This window comes from Hypanus sabinus, chromosome 27 (assembly GCF_030144855.1).
Source record: "Hypanus sabinus isolate sHypSab1 chromosome 27, sHypSab1.hap1, whole genome shotgun sequence".
Taxonomy (NCBI): domain Eukaryota; kingdom Metazoa; phylum Chordata; class Chondrichthyes; order Myliobatiformes; family Dasyatidae; genus Hypanus; species Hypanus sabinus.
This window is the reverse complement of record NC_082732.1, coordinates 45,849,292-45,868,568: the sequence shown is the minus strand read 5'-3', so window position 1 is coordinate 45,868,568 and position 19,277 is coordinate 45,849,292. Positions and strand designations below refer to the sequence as shown.

The following is a 19,277-nucleotide window of genomic DNA, read 5'->3' as shown; positions in this document are numbered from 1 at the left end:
CGGGGGGGGGATGAAACAGGAGAGTAATGTTGGGGAAGGTCTGAAACGAGAGTAATGTCGGGGGGTATGAAATGGGAGATTAATGTTGGGGAAGGTCTGAAAGAGGAGAGTAATGTCAGGGGGGTTCTGAATCAGGAGAGTAATGTCAGGGGGGTCTGAAACAGGAGAGTAATGTCAGGGGGTGTTCTGAAACAGGAGAGAAGTATCAGGATGGGTGGGTTGTGAAACAGGAGAGTAATGTCAGGGGGGTCTGAAACAGTAGAGTAATGTTGGGGGGGTCTGAAACGAGAGTAATGTCGGGGAAGGTCTGAAACAGGAAAGTAACGTCGGGGGGTTCTGAAACAGGAGAGTAACGTCGGGGGGGGGGGTTCTGAAACAGGAGAGTAATGTCGGGGAAGGTCTGAAACAGGAGAGTAATGTCGGGGAAGGTCTGAAACAGGAAAGTAACGTCGGGGAAGGTCTGAAACAGGACAGTAATGTCGGGGAAGGTCTGAAACAGGACAGTAACGTCGGGGAAGGTCTGAAACAGGAGCGTAATGTCGGGGCGGTTCTGAAACAGGAGAGTAATGTCGGGGAAGGTCTGAAACCGGAGTGTAATGTCAGGGGGGTTTTGAAACCGCAGAGTAATGTCAGGGGGGGTGGGATGGCCTGAAACATGGAAATAACCCAGTGGAGATTGGAAACAAAAGAGTAATGTTGAAGGGGGGGGTTCTAAAACAGGAAAGTAGTATCAGGATGGCGGGGTCTGAAACAGGAGAGTAATGTCAGCAGGGTCTGAAACAGTAGAGTAATGTTGGGGGGACTTGAACAGGAGAATAATGTTAGGGGTTATGAAACAGGAGAATAATGTCAGGGGGGACTGAAACAGGAGAGTAATGCTGGGGGGGGGGGTCTTGTACAGGAGAATAATGTTGGGGGGTTCCGAAACAGGAGAGTAATGTCAGGGGGTTTCTGAAACAGGAGATTAATGTTGGGGGTGTTCTAAAACCGGAGAGTAGTATCAGGATGGGGGGAGGGTGAGAAACAGGAGAGTTATGCCGGGGGGGGGCTCTGAAACAGGAGAGTAATATTGGTGGGGGGGGAGGGCTGAAACAGGAAAGTAATGTCGGGTTGTGGGGTGATAAATGTAACATTGGGCTATCTAAAACAGGAGATAAATGTCAAGGGGCTCCAATCTGAATCAGGAGAATAATGTCGAAGTTCTGAAACAGTAGTGTCGGGGGTGAGGGGGGGGGGGGGAGAGAAACGATCTGAAACAGGAGTAATGTCAGAGGGAAATTATCTGAAACCAGTGTAATGGCAGGGGGAACGATCTGAAATGGGAGTAATGTCACGGGGAACGATCTGAAACAGGAGTAACTTCAGGGGGAACGATCTGAAGCATGAGTTATGTCGGGGGAATCCATCTGAAACAGGAGTAAGTTTAGAGGGAACGATCTAAAACAGGAGAGAAATGTTGGGGGATGCTCTGCAACAGGAGAGTAATGTCGGGGGTGGGTCTGAAACAGGAGAGTTAATGTTAGTGGGGGTGGGATGGTCTGAAACATGGAAGTAACCCAGTGGACATTGGAAACAAAAGAGTAATGTTGAAGGGGGGGTTCTAAAACAGGAAAGTAGTATCAGGATGGTGGGGTCTGAAACAGGAGAGTAATGTCGGGGGGGATGAAACAGGAGAGTAATGTCAGGGGGGTCTGAAACAGGAGAGTAATGTCAGGAGGTTTCTGAAACAGGAGAGTAATGTCAGGGGGGTTCTGAAACAGGAGAGTAATGTCAGGGGGTTCTGAAACAGGAGAGTAATGTCGTGGGGGTTCTTGTACAGGAGAATAATGTTGGGGGGTTCTGAAACAGGAGAGTAATGTCAGGGGGGTCTGAAACAGGAGAGTAATGTCAGGGGGGTCTGAAACAGGAGAGTAATGTCTGGAGGGTATGAAATGGGAGATTAATGTCAGGGAAGGTCTGAGAGTAATGTCGGGGGGGAGTTCTGAATCAGGAGAGTAATGTCAGGGGGGGTTCTGAAACAGGAGAGTAATGTTGGGGGGGGTCTGAAACAGGAGAGTAATGTCGGGGAAGGTCTGAAACAGGAGAGTAATGTCGAGGTTTCTGAAACGGGAGAGTAATGTTGGGGGGTTTCTGAAACAGGAGAGTAATGTCGGGGAAGGACTGAAACAGGAGAGTAATGTCGGGGGGGGGGGATGAAACAGGAGAGTAATGTTGGGGAAGGTCTGAAACGAGAGTAACGTCGGGGGGTATGAAATGGGAGATTAATGTTGGGGAAGGTCTGAAAGAGGAGAGTAATGTTGGGGGGGTCTGAAACGAGAGTAATGTCGGGGGGGTTCTGAATCAGGAGAGTAATGTCAGGGGGGTTCTGAAACAGGAGAGTAATGTCAGGATGGGTGGGTTGTGAAACAGGAGAGTAATGTCAGGGGGGGTTCTGAAACAGAAGAGTAGTGTCAGGATGGGTGGGTTGTGAAACAGGAGAGTAATGTCAGGGGGTCTGAAACAGTAGAGTAATGTTGGGGGGGTCTGAAACGAGAGTAATGTCGGGGGGGTTCTGAATCAGGAGAGTAATGTCAGGGGGGTTCTGAAACAGGAGAGTAATGTCGGGGAAGGTCTGAAACAGGAGAGTAATGTCGAGGTTTCTGAAACGGGAGAGTAATGTTGGGGGGTTTCTGAAACAGGAGAGTAATGTCGGGGAAGGACTGAAACAGGAGAGTAATGTCGGGGGGGGGATGAAACAGGAGAGTAATGTTGGGGAAGGTCTGAAACGAGAGTAATGTCAGGGGGGTATGAAATGGGAGATTAATGTTGGGGAAGGTCTGAAAGAGGAGAGTAATGTCGGGGGGGTTCTGAATCAGGAGAGTAATGTCAGGGGGGTTCTGAAACAGGAGAGTAATGTCAGGATGGGTGGGTTGTGAAACAGGAGAGTAATGTTGGGGGTTTCTGAAACAGGAGAGTAATGTCAGGGGGGTTCTGAATCAGGAGAGTAATGTCAGGGGGGTTCTGAATCAGGAGAGTAATGTCAGGGGGGTTCTGAAACAGGAGAGTAATGTCAGGATGGGTGGGTTGTGAAACAGGAGAGTAATGTCGGGGGTCTGAAACAGTAGAGAAATGTTGGGGGGGGTCTGAAACGAGAGTAATGTCGGGGGGGTTCTGAATCAGGAGAGTAATGTCAGGGGGGTTCTGAAACAGGAGAGTAATGTCGGGGGGTCTGAAACAGGAGAGTAATGTCGGGGGGGTATGAAATGGGAGATTAATGTTGGGGAAGGTCTGAAAGAGGAGAGTAATGTCAGGGGGTGTTCTGAAACAGGAGAGAAGTATCAGGATGGGTGGGTTGTGAAACAGGAGAGTAAGGTCAGGGGGGTCTGAAACAGTAGAGTAATGTTGGGGTGGTCTGAAACGAGAGTAATGTCGGGGAAGGTCTGAAACAGGAGAGTAATGTCGGGGGGGTATGAAACAGGGGTATGAAACAGGAGAGTAATGTCGGGGAAGGTCTGAAACAGGAAAGTAACGTCGGGGGCTTCTGAAACAGGAGAGTAATGTCGGGGAAGGTCTGAAACAGGACAGTAATGTCGGGGAAGGTCTGGAACAGGACAGTAATGTCGGGGAAGGTCTGAAACAGGAGAGTAATGTCGGGGCGGTTCTGAAACAGGAGAGTAATGTCGGGGAAGGTCTGAAACCGGAGTGTAATGTCAGTGGGGTTTTGAAACAGGAGAGTAATGTCGGGGGGGGGGGGGGGGGTGGGATGGTCTGAAACATGGAAATAACCCAGTGGAGATTGGAAACAAAAGAGTAATGTTGAAGGGGGGGTTCTAAAACAGGAAAGTAGTATCAGGATGGTGGGGTCTGAAACAGGAGAGTAATGTCGGGGGGGATGAAACAGGAGACTAATGTCAGGGGGGTCTGAAACAGGAGAGTAATGTCAGGGGGGTCTGAAACAGGAGAGTAATGTCAGGGGGGTATGAAATGGGAGATTAATGTCAGGGAAGGTCTGAGAGTAATGTCGGGGGGGAGTTCTGAATCAGGAGAGTAATGTCAGGGGGGGTTCTGAAACAGGAGAGTAATGTTGGGGGGGGTCTGAAACAGGAGAGTAATGTCGGGGAAGGTCTGAAACAGGAGAGTAATGTCGAGGTTTCTGAAACGGGAGAGTAATGTTGGGGGGTTTCTGAAACAGGAGAGTAATGTCGGGGAAGGACTGAAACAGGAGAGTAATGTCGGGGGGGGGGATGAAACAGGAGAGTAATGTCGGGGAAGGACTGAAACAGGAGAGTAATGTCGGGGGGGGGATGAAACAGGAGAGTAATGTTGGGGAAGGTCTGAAACGAGAGTAATGTCGGGGGGTATGAAATGGGAGATTAATGTCGGGGAAGGTCTGAAAGAGGAGAGTAATGTCGGGGGGGTTCTGAATCAGGAGAGTAATGTCAGGGGGGTGGGTTGTGAAACAGGAGAGTAATGTCAGGGGGGGTTCTGAAACAGAAGAGTAGTGTCAGGATGGGTGGGTTGTGAAACAGGAGAGTAATGTCGGGAGTCTGAAACAGTAGAGTAATGTTGGGGGGGTCTGAAACGAGAGTAATGTCGGGGGGGTTCTGAATCAGGAGAGTAATGTCAGGGGGGTTCTGAAACAGGAGAGTAATGTCGGGGAAGGTCTGAAACAGGAGAGTAATGTCGAGGTTTCTGAAACGGGAGAGTAATGTTGGGGGGTTTCTGAAACAGGAGAGTAATGTCGGGGAAGGACTGAAACAGGAGAGTAATGTCGGGGGGGGGGATGAAACAGGAGAGTAATGTCGGGGAAGGTCTGAAACCGGAGTGTAATGTCAGTGGGGTTTTGAAACAGGAGAGTAATGTCGGGGAAGGTCTGAAACAGGACAGTAATGTCGGGGAACGTCTGAAACAGGACAGTAATGTCGGGGAAGGTCTGAAACAGGAGAGTAATGTCGGGGCGGTTCTGAAACAGGAGAGTAATGTCGGGGAAGGTCTGAAACCGGAGTGTAATGTCAGTGGGGTTTTGAAACAGGAGAGTAATGTCGGGGGGGGGGGGTGGGATGGTCTGAAACATGGAAATAACCCAGTGGAGATTGGAAACAAAAGAGTAATGTTGAAGGGGGGGTTCTAAAACAGGAAAGTAGTATCAGGATGGTGGGGTCTGAAACAGGAGAGTAATGTCGGGGGGGATGAAACAGGAGAGTAATGTCAGGGGGGTCTGAAACAGGAGAGTAATGTCAGGAGGTTTCTGAAACAGGAGAGTAATGTCAGGGGGGTTCTGAAACAGGAGAGTAATGTCAGGGGGGTTCTGAAACAGGAGAGTAATGTCGTGGGGGTTCTTGTACAGGAGAATAATGTTGGGGGGTTCTGAAACAGGAGAGTAATGTCAGGGGGGTCTGAAACAGGAGAGTAATGTCAGGGGGGTATGAAATGGGAGATTAATGTCAGGGAAGGTCTGAGAGTAATGTCGGGGGGGAGTTCTGAATCAGGAGAGTAATGTCAGGGGGGGTTCTGAAACAGGAGAGTAATGTTGGGGGGGGTCTGAAACAGGAGAGTAATGTCGGGGAAGGTCTGAAACAGGAGAGTAATGTCGAGGTTTCTGAAACGGGAGAGTAATGTTGGGGGGTTTCTGAAACAGGAGAGTAATGTCGGGGAAGGACTGAAACAGGAGAGTAATGTCGGGGGGGGATGAAACAGGAGAGTAATGTTGGGGAAGGTCTGAAACGAGAGTAATGTCGGGGGGTATGAAATGGGAGATTAATGTTGGGGAAGGTCTGAAAGAGGAGAGTAATGTCGGGGGGGTTCTGAATCAGGAGAGTAATGTCAGGGGGGTTCTGAAACAGGAGAGTAATGTCAGGGGGGGTTCTGAAACAGGAGAGAAGTATCAGGATGGGTGGGTTGTGAAACAGGAGAGTAATGTCAGGGGGGTCTGAAACAGTAGAGTAATGTTGGGGGGGTCTGAAACGAGAGTAATGTCGGGGAAGGTCTGAAACAGGAAAGTAACGTCGGGGGGTCTGAAACAGGAGAGTAACGTCGGGGGGGGGTTCTGAAACAGGAGAGTAATGTCGGGGAAGGTCTGAAACAGGAGAGTAATGTCGGGGAAGGTCTGAAACAGGAAAGTAACGTCGGGGAAGGTCTGAAACAGGACAGTAATGTCGGGGAAGGTCTGAAACAGGACAGTAACGTCGGGGAAGGTCTGAAACAGGAGCGTAATGTCGGGGCGGTTCTGAAACAGGAGAGTAATGTCGGGGAAGGTCTGAAACCGGAGTGTAATGTCAGGGGGGGTTTTGAAACCGCAGAGTAATGTCAGGGGGGGTGGGATGGCCTGAAACATGGAAATAACCCAGTGGAGATTGGAAACAAAAGAGTAATGTTGAAGGGGGGGGTTCTAAAACAGGAAAGTAGTATCAGGATGGCGGGGTCTGAAACAGGAGAGTAATGTCAGCAGGGTCTGAAACAGTAGAGTAATGTTGGGGGGACTTGAACAGGAGAATAATGTTAGGGGTTATGAAACAGGAGAATAATGTCAGGGGGGACTGAAACAGGAGAGTAATGCTGGGGGGGGGGGGGTCTTGTACAGGAGAATAATGTTGGGGGGTTCCGAAACAGGAGAGTAATGTCAGGGGGTTTCTGAAACAGGAGATTAATGTTGGGGGTATTCTAAAACCGGAGAGTAGTATCAGGATGGGGGGAGGGTGAGAAACAGGAGAGTTATGCCGGGGGGGGGCTCTGAAACAGGAGAGTAATATTGGTGGGGGGGGGTGGGCTGAAACAGGAAAGTAATGTCGGGTTGTGGGGTGATAAATGTAACATTGGGCTATCTAAAACAGGAGATAAATGTCAAGGGGCTCCAATCTGAATCAGGAGAATAATGTCGAAGTTCTGAAACAGTAGTGTCGGGGGTGAGGGGGGGGGGGGGGGAGAGAAACGATCTGAAACAGGAGTAATGTCAGAGGGAAATTATCTGAAACCAGTGTAATGGCAGGGGGAACGATCTGAAATGGGAGTAATGTCACGGGGAACGATCTGAAACAGGAGTAACTTCAGGGGGAACGATCTGAAGCATGAGTTATGTCGGGGGAATCCATCTGAAACAGGAGTAAGTTTAGAGGGAACGATCTAAAACAGGAGAGAAATGTTGGGGGGATGCTCTGCAACAGGAGAGTAATGTCGGGGGTGGGTCTGAAACAGGAGAGTTAATGTTAGTGGGGGTGGGATGGTCTGAAACATGGAAGTAACCCAGTGGACATTGGAAACAAAAGAGTAATGTTGAAGGGGGGGTTCTAAAACAGGAAAGTAGTATCAGGATGGGGGGGGGGTTCTGAAACAGGAAAGTAATATCAGGTTGGTTCTGAAACAGGAGGGTAATGTCAGGGGGTTCTGAAACGGAGAGTAATGTCGGGGAAGGTCTGAAACAGGAGAGTAATGTTGGGGGGGTTCTGAAACAGGAGAGTAATGTCAGGGGGGTCTTGTACAGGAGAGTAATGTCAGGAGGGTCTGAAACAGGAGAGTAATGTCGGGGGAATCCATCTGAAACAGGAGTAAGTTTGGGGGGAACGATCTAAAACTGGAGAGAAATGTTGGGGGGATGCTCTGCAACAGGAGAGTAATGTCGGGGGGTGGGTCTGAAACAGGAGAGTTAATGTTAGTGGGGGTGGGATGGTCTAAAACATGGAAGTAACCCAAGGGAGATCGGAAACAAAAGAGTAATGCTGGGGGGGTGTTCTAAAACATTAAAGTAGTATCAGGATGGGGGAGGTTCTGAAACAGGAAAGTAATATCAGGGGGGTTCTGAAACAGGAGAGTAATGTCGGGGAAGGTCTGAAACAGGAGAGTAATGTCGGGGAAGGTCTGAAACAGGAGAGTAATGTTGGGGGGGTTCTGAAACAGGAGCTTGCTTGGGTCTGGGCAGGTTCTTGCAGTATGTTGTTTAAGGTCCTATATGTAGATCGTGGAGCTTCCACAAGGCAAGAGATCTTCAGGGTCTAATAAGGCAAACTTGAGGAGCTGGGGAGCACAGCAGTGAGGGCAATGGTCCCACTTGGAAAAAACTGACTGTTAAGATTTTCTTGAATAAATACATTTATACATGCAATTGTTATTTAACAAAGTTGAGAGAATTCCAGGCACTCACCATCTTGGTTTCCCCAGTCCCAATCCGTCCCTCGAACAACCTTACTACCCTGGAAAATCCCCTTTAGGACAATCCTTGGCAGATTCTGTCGTGGACTAACAGGAACACTGAAAAGAAAGAGAAAAATTACCATTACAACCACAGCTACAGCCCTAAACATGATAAAGTATTGCTATTTACAAAACACTTTAATATTTTATCAGCTCAGAAAGCCTTGAGGTTGAATAATGCCAGTGATAGCAAGACTATTAGACATTGGATCAAATTTAGACCATTCAGCCCATCAAGTCTGCTCTGACATTGCATCATACCTGATTGATTTTCTGACTAAACCCCATTCTCCTACCTTCTTACCATAACTTTTCACTCTCTGACTGATCAAGAACCTATCAAGCTCCATCTTAGATACACCCAACGACCTGGCCTGCATTAGGACACTCAATAATAATAATAAATGTACTTTGAAACTTTGAAATCCCTTTGCACCTCTAATTCTTGAATACGCTCCCTGTTTAGAAAGTAGTCTACACTTTAGTCCTCTATTAAAGTGCATGACCATACACTTCCCGACTTGGTATCCCACCTGCCATTTCATTGCTCATTCTCCTAATCTAAGTCCTTCTGCAGCCTCCCTGTGCACTCAACACTTACCTATCTTCATCTCATCCACAAACTTGGCCACAAAGCCATCAATTCAATTATATGCAAATCATTGCCATATAATGTAAAGTAAAGAATTGCAACAGATTTGTCAGGCAAGATTTTCCCTTGTGGAAACCATGCTGACTACGGCCTATTTTATCATGCACCTCCAAGTACTATGAGATCTCATCCTAACAACTGACTCCAACATCTTCTCAACCACTGAGATCAGGCTAACTGGCCTATAATTTCTTTTCTTCTGCCTCCCCCATCCCACCCCCCATACCAAAAGAGTGGAGTGACATTTGCAATTTTCTGGAAAAATTCCAGAATCTAGTGATTCTTGAAAGATAATTACTAATGCCTCCACAATCTCTTCAGCTGCCTCTTTCAGAACCCTGGGGTGTAGTGTATCTGGTCCAGATGACTTATCTATCTTCAGACCTTTCAGTTTCCAAATCACCTTCTCCCCAGCAATAGCAACTGCACTCACTTCTACCCCCTGACACTCTCCAACTTCCATCAAACTGTTAGTGCCTTCCACAGTGAAGACTGATGTAAATTACCAGTTCCGTTCATCCGCCATTGATTTTTCCCCCATTACTATCTCTCCAGCATACTTTTCTAGCTGTCTGATATTCACTCTCATCTCTCTTTTACTCTTTATGTATCTGAAGAAACCTTTGGCATCCTCTTTGATATTATTGGCTAGTTTACCTTCACATTTTATCATTTCTCTCCTTATGGCTTTTTTGGTTGCCTTTTGTTGGTTTTTAAAAGCTTCCCAGTCCTCTAACTTTCCACTAATTTTTGCACTATTATAACACAAGAAATACAAGAAGTAGAAGAGGAGAAGAGGTTAGCTAAAACAGTTGGCCTGGCCAAACAAAGGGCTTGGACCTAGTGGGAAAGTGCTGAACAATGACATCTATTGTACTGTGTAAGTGATGTATAATTTCTGGTTATACATCGCAACAACCTGTGCTGCTGTTGAAAGATCTTAATTATTGTGGCATTTCATGTGGCCATAACAGTGAACTTGAAAATCTCCCATCTGCCACCACCCCCTGCCCTCAATGACCGGGTCTATTTTGTTTCGATTTGTGCACTCCTGGTGGCCGCCGGAGACTTAATCTCTTACGAGTTGTGTGAGGATTGAGTTCAGCTGGAAAACATAAAGGTAACATCTCTCTAAATCAAGGCCAGTGTCGAGCAGACCTCTGACTTTGTGAGTCATGCCGAGAGATCCCAAGACAGTCAGAGCCAGAGCAGTTGAGGGCCCTTGGCCTCATATAGTCAAAACTCTTGCTCACTTTCTTCCCAAATTCATCATTTATGGCAGAAGGCAGGAAAAGAAGACTGGTGTAACATGAAGGTGCTGAAAGGCTTTCACATCTACTTTCTGCATAATGACTGTTTCATGAAAGAAATAACGAATGTTGAATAGCTTGTCAGACACATCCTCTACTTAACTGTATTTTTAAATAAAGGTATTCTGCTACTTGCCCAACAGAAAACAAGTGAGGAAAACAGAGCCTGAGGGAAAATTAGGACTTCTCAGCTCCGTTGAAGAACCCTGAGCTGTGGGTTTTCAGGCTCTTGTCTTGTGGCAACAATGGGAAAATGCACAGTGAGTTCCCCAATGACCCATTTCCCCCAGGAATTTAAACAGTGCTGGCAATGAGAAACAGCACAGAACTACCAGACAGGACCCCCAACTTGCACATCAACATCTTCCCATTCCGTCCCTGTGCCAAGTATATGTGATGTGCACACTGTCTAAACGCTCTGCCTCCTACATCGAGCTCTCATCAATAATAAACAAGGGCCAATCTTCTCTACAGTGCCGATGAGTGGGTACAGAGTCACACAGGTACCAAGCCTTCTACATACCACAAGGAAATTAAGGACTGGAATCCCCACCTCTGATTCAGATGTGTATTCTCCGTGCTCCGGAAAGAATACATAAAGCGTTGATAAATTAACTTGGTAATTGCTTGAAGGTGCTCAAGTCCATCAATGACCAAAATGAGAGTTCAGAGAGTTCCGATTCCAATTCAGAGGATGCGCATGCTGTGGGGCAGCTGTGGAAATCACGCAGACCAGAAGGATGGAGGATAAAGTCACATAATAACACCACCTTCTGATCTCAGGAATAAACCTGAAAGCTTCAATTTGTCTTACTTTCCACATAGCAATGTTCACAAAATGATGCATCTACCCACACTTTAAGTAAAGCTGCAGATTAAATGCATGCAGCCTGCAGCATGAGTGAGTGATATGATGATGGGAAGAGCCTAGGTTACAGTTGGTGAGGTTGCAGGGAGAGATGAGACCAGCTGTCACTGCATCCCACCCCTTCCTCTCTATCAGACTACTACTAACTGCCTGCTTTATAGAGCAGCAATCAAAAAATATCTACAGGAAAACTGGTGAATATTTAACTGTGTATCACAACCCTACAGATAAGCATCACTCAAATCTCGTGTCAAATTATACCCTGGTTCAGGTTTTTGCAAGTCTTCCACAAACTGCGACAATTGATTTTACTGAAAAACCTGGTCGGGCCACACACAGCATGGAGTGTGCTGAAACTGAATTATTTGTCTACAAACTCGTTTCTTCATGATCGAAGGAAGGAACGAATCGATGCGTTAACACCTGCTATTATGCACCAGTTCACAGTAATCTCTTAAAATGTGTTAAATGAACACCATTCCAATTTGCCCTCTGCAGCTTCTTTATAACCCTACTTAAAAATTATTGTGGCACTCCGGGATGGGGGAGGACGCTATTTATTATTCTTGTTTTAAAATGCCTTCATGGGATTATGGGGGGACGTTCAAGTTCACTTATTGCTACATTTTAGCTTGGGTTATACAGTAATTTGCATGTGTGTTTGTGGGTCTCCCTGATTGTAACAGGGTGTGAGATTATCAGCTCCCTCGCCAGTAAGTGACTGAGTGGGTTCTCTCCCCAGGTCATAGCTCCTGGTCTGTTTTTTGGGCTTGTCGCAATAAAAATGTCAGTGAGATAAATGAGTCCTTCTTGTCTGTCATCATGGACTGACTGCTAGCCACATTATTATCCTTCGTAAAATGTTGCTTCTGTTGTCTGATTGAAATTCAATTTTCATGTTTAAGGACATAATCCCTCTTCTTGTTAGCCTCACCTTCTTGTGGGACAATGCTCTGGTTTAAACTTATTCATAACAGTGAACAAGTTACCAATAAAGTTGCCTTGGATTTTTTAAACATTAAAAATGGAGTTTGAGATTCTTTAATATTAGTGATTCATCCATATTGTAACTGGGATTACTCTCATAGTCATTCTCTGCAATGGCCCCAGAACATTAAGTCCTCTTCTGAAATTAGTGCACAGAACTGATTGGAATTGTCAGATGATCTGGCCAGAAGATTTCCAGCTTTAGCTGTGGGCAGATATTGTAACATTCAGTCCATACATCAGGAGTCCCATTTGCTTCGTAAATTGATTTGCTGTGGTTGCTTACTTTGACAACAATTAATCCTAGTTCCTTTGTAGGTCTCCTTGTACAATTCCACATTGCACACTGGAACCTTACAAATTTTCTCCCAATTTGTCACACTGCACAATTTAATAACTTCTGCCCATCTGCCTGTTTTTGTATTTCCTGCTAAATTTAAAAGCTTTTCATATCGAAAGGACACGTTCCAGTATTGTGGGATGAAAGGCCTGTAATGTGTGTAGTGTTGTATGTTTCTGTGCTGTAAGTTCTATGTTACTGCATTTTGTGTGTTTCTGTGCTCTATGTTTGTTTGAAATTTCCATTTTTCATCATCTATTACACAGATTCACAAACATGGAGTCAGAAATTCTGCTTTCAAATCTGTATGGGCACAGTTTATAAAGTGCTTACTTTTTACAATTCACTGACTACATTCAGAAATGTTCCTATCAATTCAGCTGCCAGTAATGTTAGTCTTCCACTGTAGCAATGGGGCAGATTTTTTAAAATGATAAATAGTTTTGTATTGAAAATTCCATAATGATAATGCACAGCAACAGGCCTTTCAGCCCACAATTATAATGCCAGTCCAAACTAATCCCACCCACCTGCACGTGTTCTGCATTGCTCCATTCCTGCCTGTTCATGTGCCTATCTAAATACTTTGCATCTGCTCCCATCACTTCCAACTAACTTTCTATTTAAGAGGTTAGGCTTCTCAGTGGAATGTCATTAGCAACCAGGCCAATTTTCCTATCTAACCCCCAGAAATAGAGACGTTCCTTTAACAGGTTCAAAATTTCTACTGAGAACCATCCATACATGTTCTAATACTTTCCAATTTTAATGTGAGATCGATGATACACAAGACAACCTGAATCCAGATTCATGGATGAGAAACACACAATTGTGGATGAGGATGATTCATTTCCCAATTAACACCAGCACTCTGGTTCTTCAAAACAATCGTACAAATTCATGTTTTCACAGTAATTTGAACATCATGAACTACTTACTTCCTGACCCTAGGTGTGATGCAGTGGTTCGTGTTTTTTTCTCTCTCTCTCTCTCATTACGACAGATGGCATTATGAGTGTTAATAATCTGCTCCACAGCTCTCAGCACTCCGGAGGACAATCCAGATGCTTCACACTGGCATTCATTTCACAGCGACAGCCAAGGAAAGGCTGTTGCTAGAATTTGTCTAAACTGAGCACGTTACAGAGCATCAGGCAGAAACGATGGGATTTAATTCCTCCATTAGCGAGCAGGCAGATGGCAATAGACATACAAGCGATCTATGTATATGAGCTATCTTATCTAGTCATATTTATTGTGCATTTTTAATTATTGTGATTTTTATCTTATTGTGTTTTTTTTGTGCTGCATCAATTACACAGAGTGTAAAAATTGCACCTTGTGGACTGGAAATGACATTAAACAATCTTGAAAGACAAATTATCCTGATTTAAGTAAAATTAGAGACTCAGATGGAAAATTAAATGAGATGCTGACAATACAACATTTGAACACACAAACCGTGGAATGAAGCTCCTCTCTGATTTATTGAATCACCAAGGCAGTATGATGGTGAGGTTAATGTCACAAGATCAAAAATCAAAATGCTGGAGAAACTCAGTGAGTCAGGCAATAAATGTGGAGGAAGGGAACTATCGACATTTCGGGTCACCACCTTGCTCTAGCAGTCTCCTTTGAAGTCATGGTAGCATAACAGTTAATGCAACACTATTTCAGCTTGAGGCATTGGAGTTCAGAGTTAAATTCTATCACCCTCCGAAAGGAATTTGGATGTTCGTCCAGTAAGTGCATGGGTTTCTGCCAGGTGCTCCGGTTTCCTCCCACATTCCAAAGATACACTGGTTAGTGGATTCAAACACGAACAAGAGAAAATCTGTAGATGCTGGAAATCTGAGAAACACAAAAAATGCTGGAGGCCAGGCAGCATAAATGAATAACAGTGCAGTTGACGTTTCAAGCCGAAACCCTTTGGCTGGTTAGTGAGTTAATTGGTCATTGTAAATTGTCCTGTGATTTAGGCTAGGGCTAAATAGGTGCATTGCTGGGCTTTGTGGCTTGTTGGGTCAGAAGGGCCTGTTCTGCATTGTATTTCTAAATTTTAAGAAAATTATAAAAAATATTGAAAATATATTGTTCCAGATTCCAGCATCCGCAGTCTCCGGTGCGTCCTTAATGTTACATGAATTTACATAACAAAATTACTGCTCAAACCATTCTCAGGGAAAAGGGGCAGCTGTTCACATGATACAGGTGCATTCGATAAATGAAAAGCAGCTTTGATGTCAGCTTGCTTATTTAATCAGTAAATCACCCCGATCTAGGACATGATCTAGGCATACCTTAGATTAGGAGTGGCAAACCTAAACTGGCACCCAATTTTAAATTGAGAGCGTGCACCCAAATTGGCAATAATCTAAAACATTCTCTCAGATGCCATAGTGATTTTGAACAGGGATTGTAGAACTAGTAATAACACACCTCGGATTCGAACAAGGATGGGGATTTCAAATGATGGCTGATAGGTCACATTTACAGCCTGAACAGAGGTGTCCATAATCAGTAATGATCTACACTGTATAGAGACACACTCTGAGCACTGGAGGCAGAATATTCCATTGTAAATCGTTGTTTCTCTCTAAGCAGAAAGTTAAAGTACAACTGATGGGTCAGCTGTGTAAGGAGGAATGGGAGTGGTTGGGGGTGGAAGGAGGGGTGGGAGGGTAGAAGAGAAGGAGGGAGGGAGGATTGGGTGGGAGGAAGGAGAGGAAGGGGGGAGTTGATGGAGGGGTTGGGGAGGAAGAGAGGGGAAGGGTTGGGGAAGGGATGGAAGGGTTGGAAGGAGGGCTTGGGAAGGGAGGAAGGAGTTGGGTGGAAGGGTTGGAAAGGTGGGAAGGCTTGGAGGGAGAGAAGTATTGGGTTGGAGGGGCATGGAGGGAGGAACATGCAAGAATCTATGAAGGATTCTGAAAGTAGAGGATAAAGACATGGAAAATAAGAAGAGAGGATCCCGTGTCCTGGATGTGTGATCGGGGAGAGGGTCCCGTGTCCTGGAAGTGTGATCGGGGAGTGGGTGGACAGGACACAGAAACGGCCCAAAAAGAAACCGTTGGAGGAAGTGTGGTCAAGGCTGCCATGGGCTTGTAGTCGAGTGAAACACAGTGCTGGAGGAACTCAGTGGGACAAGCAGCAGCTGTGGATGAAAATTGACAGTTGACATTTTGGGTGAAAATGCTTTCATCAGGATTGAAAGATGGGGAGATAATCAGGATAAAAAGGCGGGGAGGGTGGGATAAGACAGGGGGGTGTTGTTGGAGGGCAGATGAGGAAAGTGAGAGACTGGGAACAATGCATTTGATTGGGGTCGAACAGAGATTCAGTTAGCCCTGTCGCATCACAGCAGAGACCCCAGTTCACTACCAACCTCTGGTCTTCCCACATCCTCCCGTTTGAATAGGTGAGTGTCGAATCTGGGGAGTCATGGTGAGTGTAGGGGTGGGGGTTCAAAATGTGATCAGTGTAAATGGGTATATGATGGTGAGCACAACTTGATGGACTGAAGGACCTTTTAGCATGCTGTATTTTGTATCCCGTGTGACTCAGTGTGATCGTGCAGTCGACTACATCCAAAAGTAGAGGGCAAAGTTTAGAGTGAGAAGGGAAAGATTTCAAAGTGACCTGTGCAGCAACTTCTTCACCCTGAGGGTGGTCAGTGTGTGGAACGTGGCTCAGGCAGGTTCACTGGTATCATTTCAAAGGCACTTGGATTATGGGAGTATTGGGATTTAGCTGTATAGAGGAAATCAGGATTTGCTGCGTGGGAACTGGGATTGGTATGGACATGTTGGACGGAAGGGTCTATACCTGTGCTGGATTGCTCTCTGGCTCCCCTTGCCTAAATGTCCCTCTCACTGGGCTGCTATTGAGCAGATGGTGTTCTCATTTCCTTCAGGGAATATTGGTATTTCTAGTACCTTAACTTCTTAAAATAGCAGCATCATTCCGCACAGTTCACTTTCAAAAGGCCAGCTCAACATTATTTAGAACAACTGACTCCTTTAAAGCATTTACAATTTACCAAGGTTCACGTGGAACTCTTCCAATGCGATATCAGCAACACCTTTGTCTGAAACTGCACAGGTGGAACACAAAAGCTGCCCCTTCATTCATGTGTTTGTATAATTAATATCTCCTGATGTACAATGAAACATGCAGTATAATATCATGAATTATGCCTTAAAACATTAATCATAGATCTTAATAAATTTACAGCACAGATTTCAATATTGTTTTAAACAGTTTAATCTCTGTTATTATGCACACGTCTTTTTTTGCACATTAATTGTTTGTCAATCTTTCTGTACAGATTTTCATAAATTCTACTGTATTTCTTTATTTTCCTGTAAATGCCTACAAGAAAATGAATCTTAGGGTAGTATATGATGACATACATGTTCTTTGATAATAAATTTATTTTGACTTTGAAGCCATGAAGTAACTCCAAACCGTACGTCAGCAGAAAATCAATTCCTTCTGTCTTCACATTGTCGCACAGCCAGAGGCATGTCACAAAGGTTTAAGCCTGATATTACTCTACAATAATATTTCCCTTTCTGGTTCCCAGTGTTTAGCTACCAGTAGTGAAAAGAGCACGCCAGTCTCCAGAATCACCATCACTCTCCTGTCACTTGTTTCTCAGAGCACCGGGTGAGTTTATATAGAGTGCAGCCGTCACCTGTACAGTGTTCGGTAAAGTGCCCCAACAGAGTCTGCCTGCAGGAGTTATTCAGTGCTGCTCTGACAGAGATGCTGGCCTTGCTGTGCCCTGTGTCTCTGCTGATGATCATGAACTAGCCTATCCTAACCCCACAGATCAGCAGTTGGACATGAGTGGCACAGAAGCATAGTGGTTAGCAAAATTGCTTTACAGTGCCAGCTGAAAGATTGGGATCCCATTGCTGCTGCTGTCTATAAGGAGTCTGTACCTTCTCCCCGTGGGCTTCCTCCGGGTGCTCCAGTTTCCTCCACATTCCGAAGCCATATGGATTAGGGGCAGTAAGTTGCGAACATGCTATTTTGGCTCCAGAAGCGTGGCAACACTTGTAGGCTGCCCAATACAATCCTCGCTGATTTGATTTGACACAAGCTATGCATTTCACTGTATGTTTCAATGTTTTGCTGTACATATGACAAATAAAGCTAACCTTTTCTCTGTTAATTCCACAGTGAGCTGCTGATGAATACCAAACCAATGCTGCTTTGAACACAGCTCTTCAGATTTCAGGATGCAACGTTCAGTGACCAAATAGAGATCTTTTCTCACAGGTCATCTTAGATTAAGAATGCTTAAATTATAATACACAGGCTTTGTTCAAAGGGATTTGAAACAAAGACGAAAGGACTGTGTTTCTCAGTTGGATATATTTAATACCAATCTGCGTCGACACAATCTGCCACTCACTACATCCTTGTCATGCTGTGCATCAAAAAGCTCTCGTACTCCAAGGGAACATTATTATCATTTCAGTTGAAAGCATGAGCCAATGTATGTAATTGAAGAAAAACAGTATGTATTTCTCTAAGAAGGAAAAGCTCTCTTAGTAAATCATTACATATGAACAATTTTGGTAAGGTTGACAGTAATGTTAACCACAAGCTAATAAGAATTTCTGCCATCATTTCCAAATCTGAATTTATGTGCTACTGGTAAGCAGTCTTTGTCTTACACTTGTTGATCACATATATGTAATGAAAAGTAAAACTTATTACATACCATCAATATAACGAAACTATAACGTGTACAGAGCAACAAGCAGCTCAGCAGCATCGGGAGATAACTGAATCAACTGTTGTACAATAACAAACAACGACAGTCTCCACCTATGATGCCGTGTCTTGATTAAAAGTTTATAGTACACTGTATTTGTATTTTTTTGGGGTTTTATGTATGGTATAAAAACAATCAACATTGTAGACTTCCACTCACAAACAAAAGGGTTTCTGGTCAAAACATTAACTATACTTTTTTCCATTGATGCTGCCTGGCCTGCTGAGTTGCTCCAGAATTTTATAAGTGTAATATTGCAGACTTGTTCTGGATGTTAAATTTTCATCAGTGATGATCTACACAAACTCATCAATGAATTTTTCTGCTACTTCATGATCAGCAGATACTTTAAATTGTTTTAATTCTTTAGAAGTTTAATGCCATGAATTTTCTTAAATTTCTGCAACCAGTCTGCTGACTATTTACCTTCAATTTCCAGTTCATTCTGATAGATTATTGCTTGTTTCATGATCATAGAGTCATTGAGTCTATAGAAATGAATAAACAGTTGATGTTTCAAGCTGAGTTCAATGAAGGGTCTCGGCCCAAAATGTCGACTGTTTATTAATTTCCATAGATGTTGCCTGAACTGCTGAGTTCCTCCAGCTTTTTGAGTGTGTTACTATGGTAACATAAAAGTACTTTGATAATAAATTTACTTTGAACTTTGAAAAGACCAATAAATTATAATCAAGTTATTTCTTCCATTCTTAAATCTTTCAAACAGTGTGTCTTTAACAAAAATATGCAAAGATCCAATTGTCTTTAATAAATTAACCTAGATCTAGTTCTAGATCATTTGAACGTAAACTTCAAATGATCATACATTAATTGGGCAATACCAGAAGCTGGAATCAATTATAAAACCTTTATTAGCTTGCATCCAAATCTAATTTAGTAAATCTCCCAGGAATATCTACAGCATCTTTCTCATCCTTTTCAGAAACCTTCAGACCTAGTCTACAAAGTAAATTCCAAATAAAAACACAACACTGAAAATACTCAATTCGTCTGGCATCATCTGTAGAGAAACATCAGAGTTAATATTTCAGGTCAGTGACAGCACACGAGGCTGCTTAACAACATTCTTTTTGTATTATATGTTAATGATTTGGATGATGAAAATGATGACTTTGTTGAAAAGTTTGCAGATGATATGAAGATAGTGGAGG

At 44.3% G+C, this 19,277-nt stretch overlaps 1 protein-coding gene across 5 annotated transcripts in view; it reads right to left on the bottom strand.

The window, feature by feature from the left end:
* Positions 1-19,277, bottom strand: part of mib2 (MIB E3 ubiquitin protein ligase 2) — a 249,551-nt gene that overhangs the window by 122,974 nt on the left and 107,300 nt on the right. For all 5 annotated transcript variants that reach the window (XM_059952408.1, XM_059952405.1, XM_059952403.1 and 2 more), the window contains one exon: positions 8,114-8,220. In XM_059952408.1, coding sequence (XP_059808391.1) covers positions 8,114-8,220 — 107 coding nt within the window. The remainder of the gene's footprint in view (positions 1-8,113; positions 8,221-19,277) is intronic.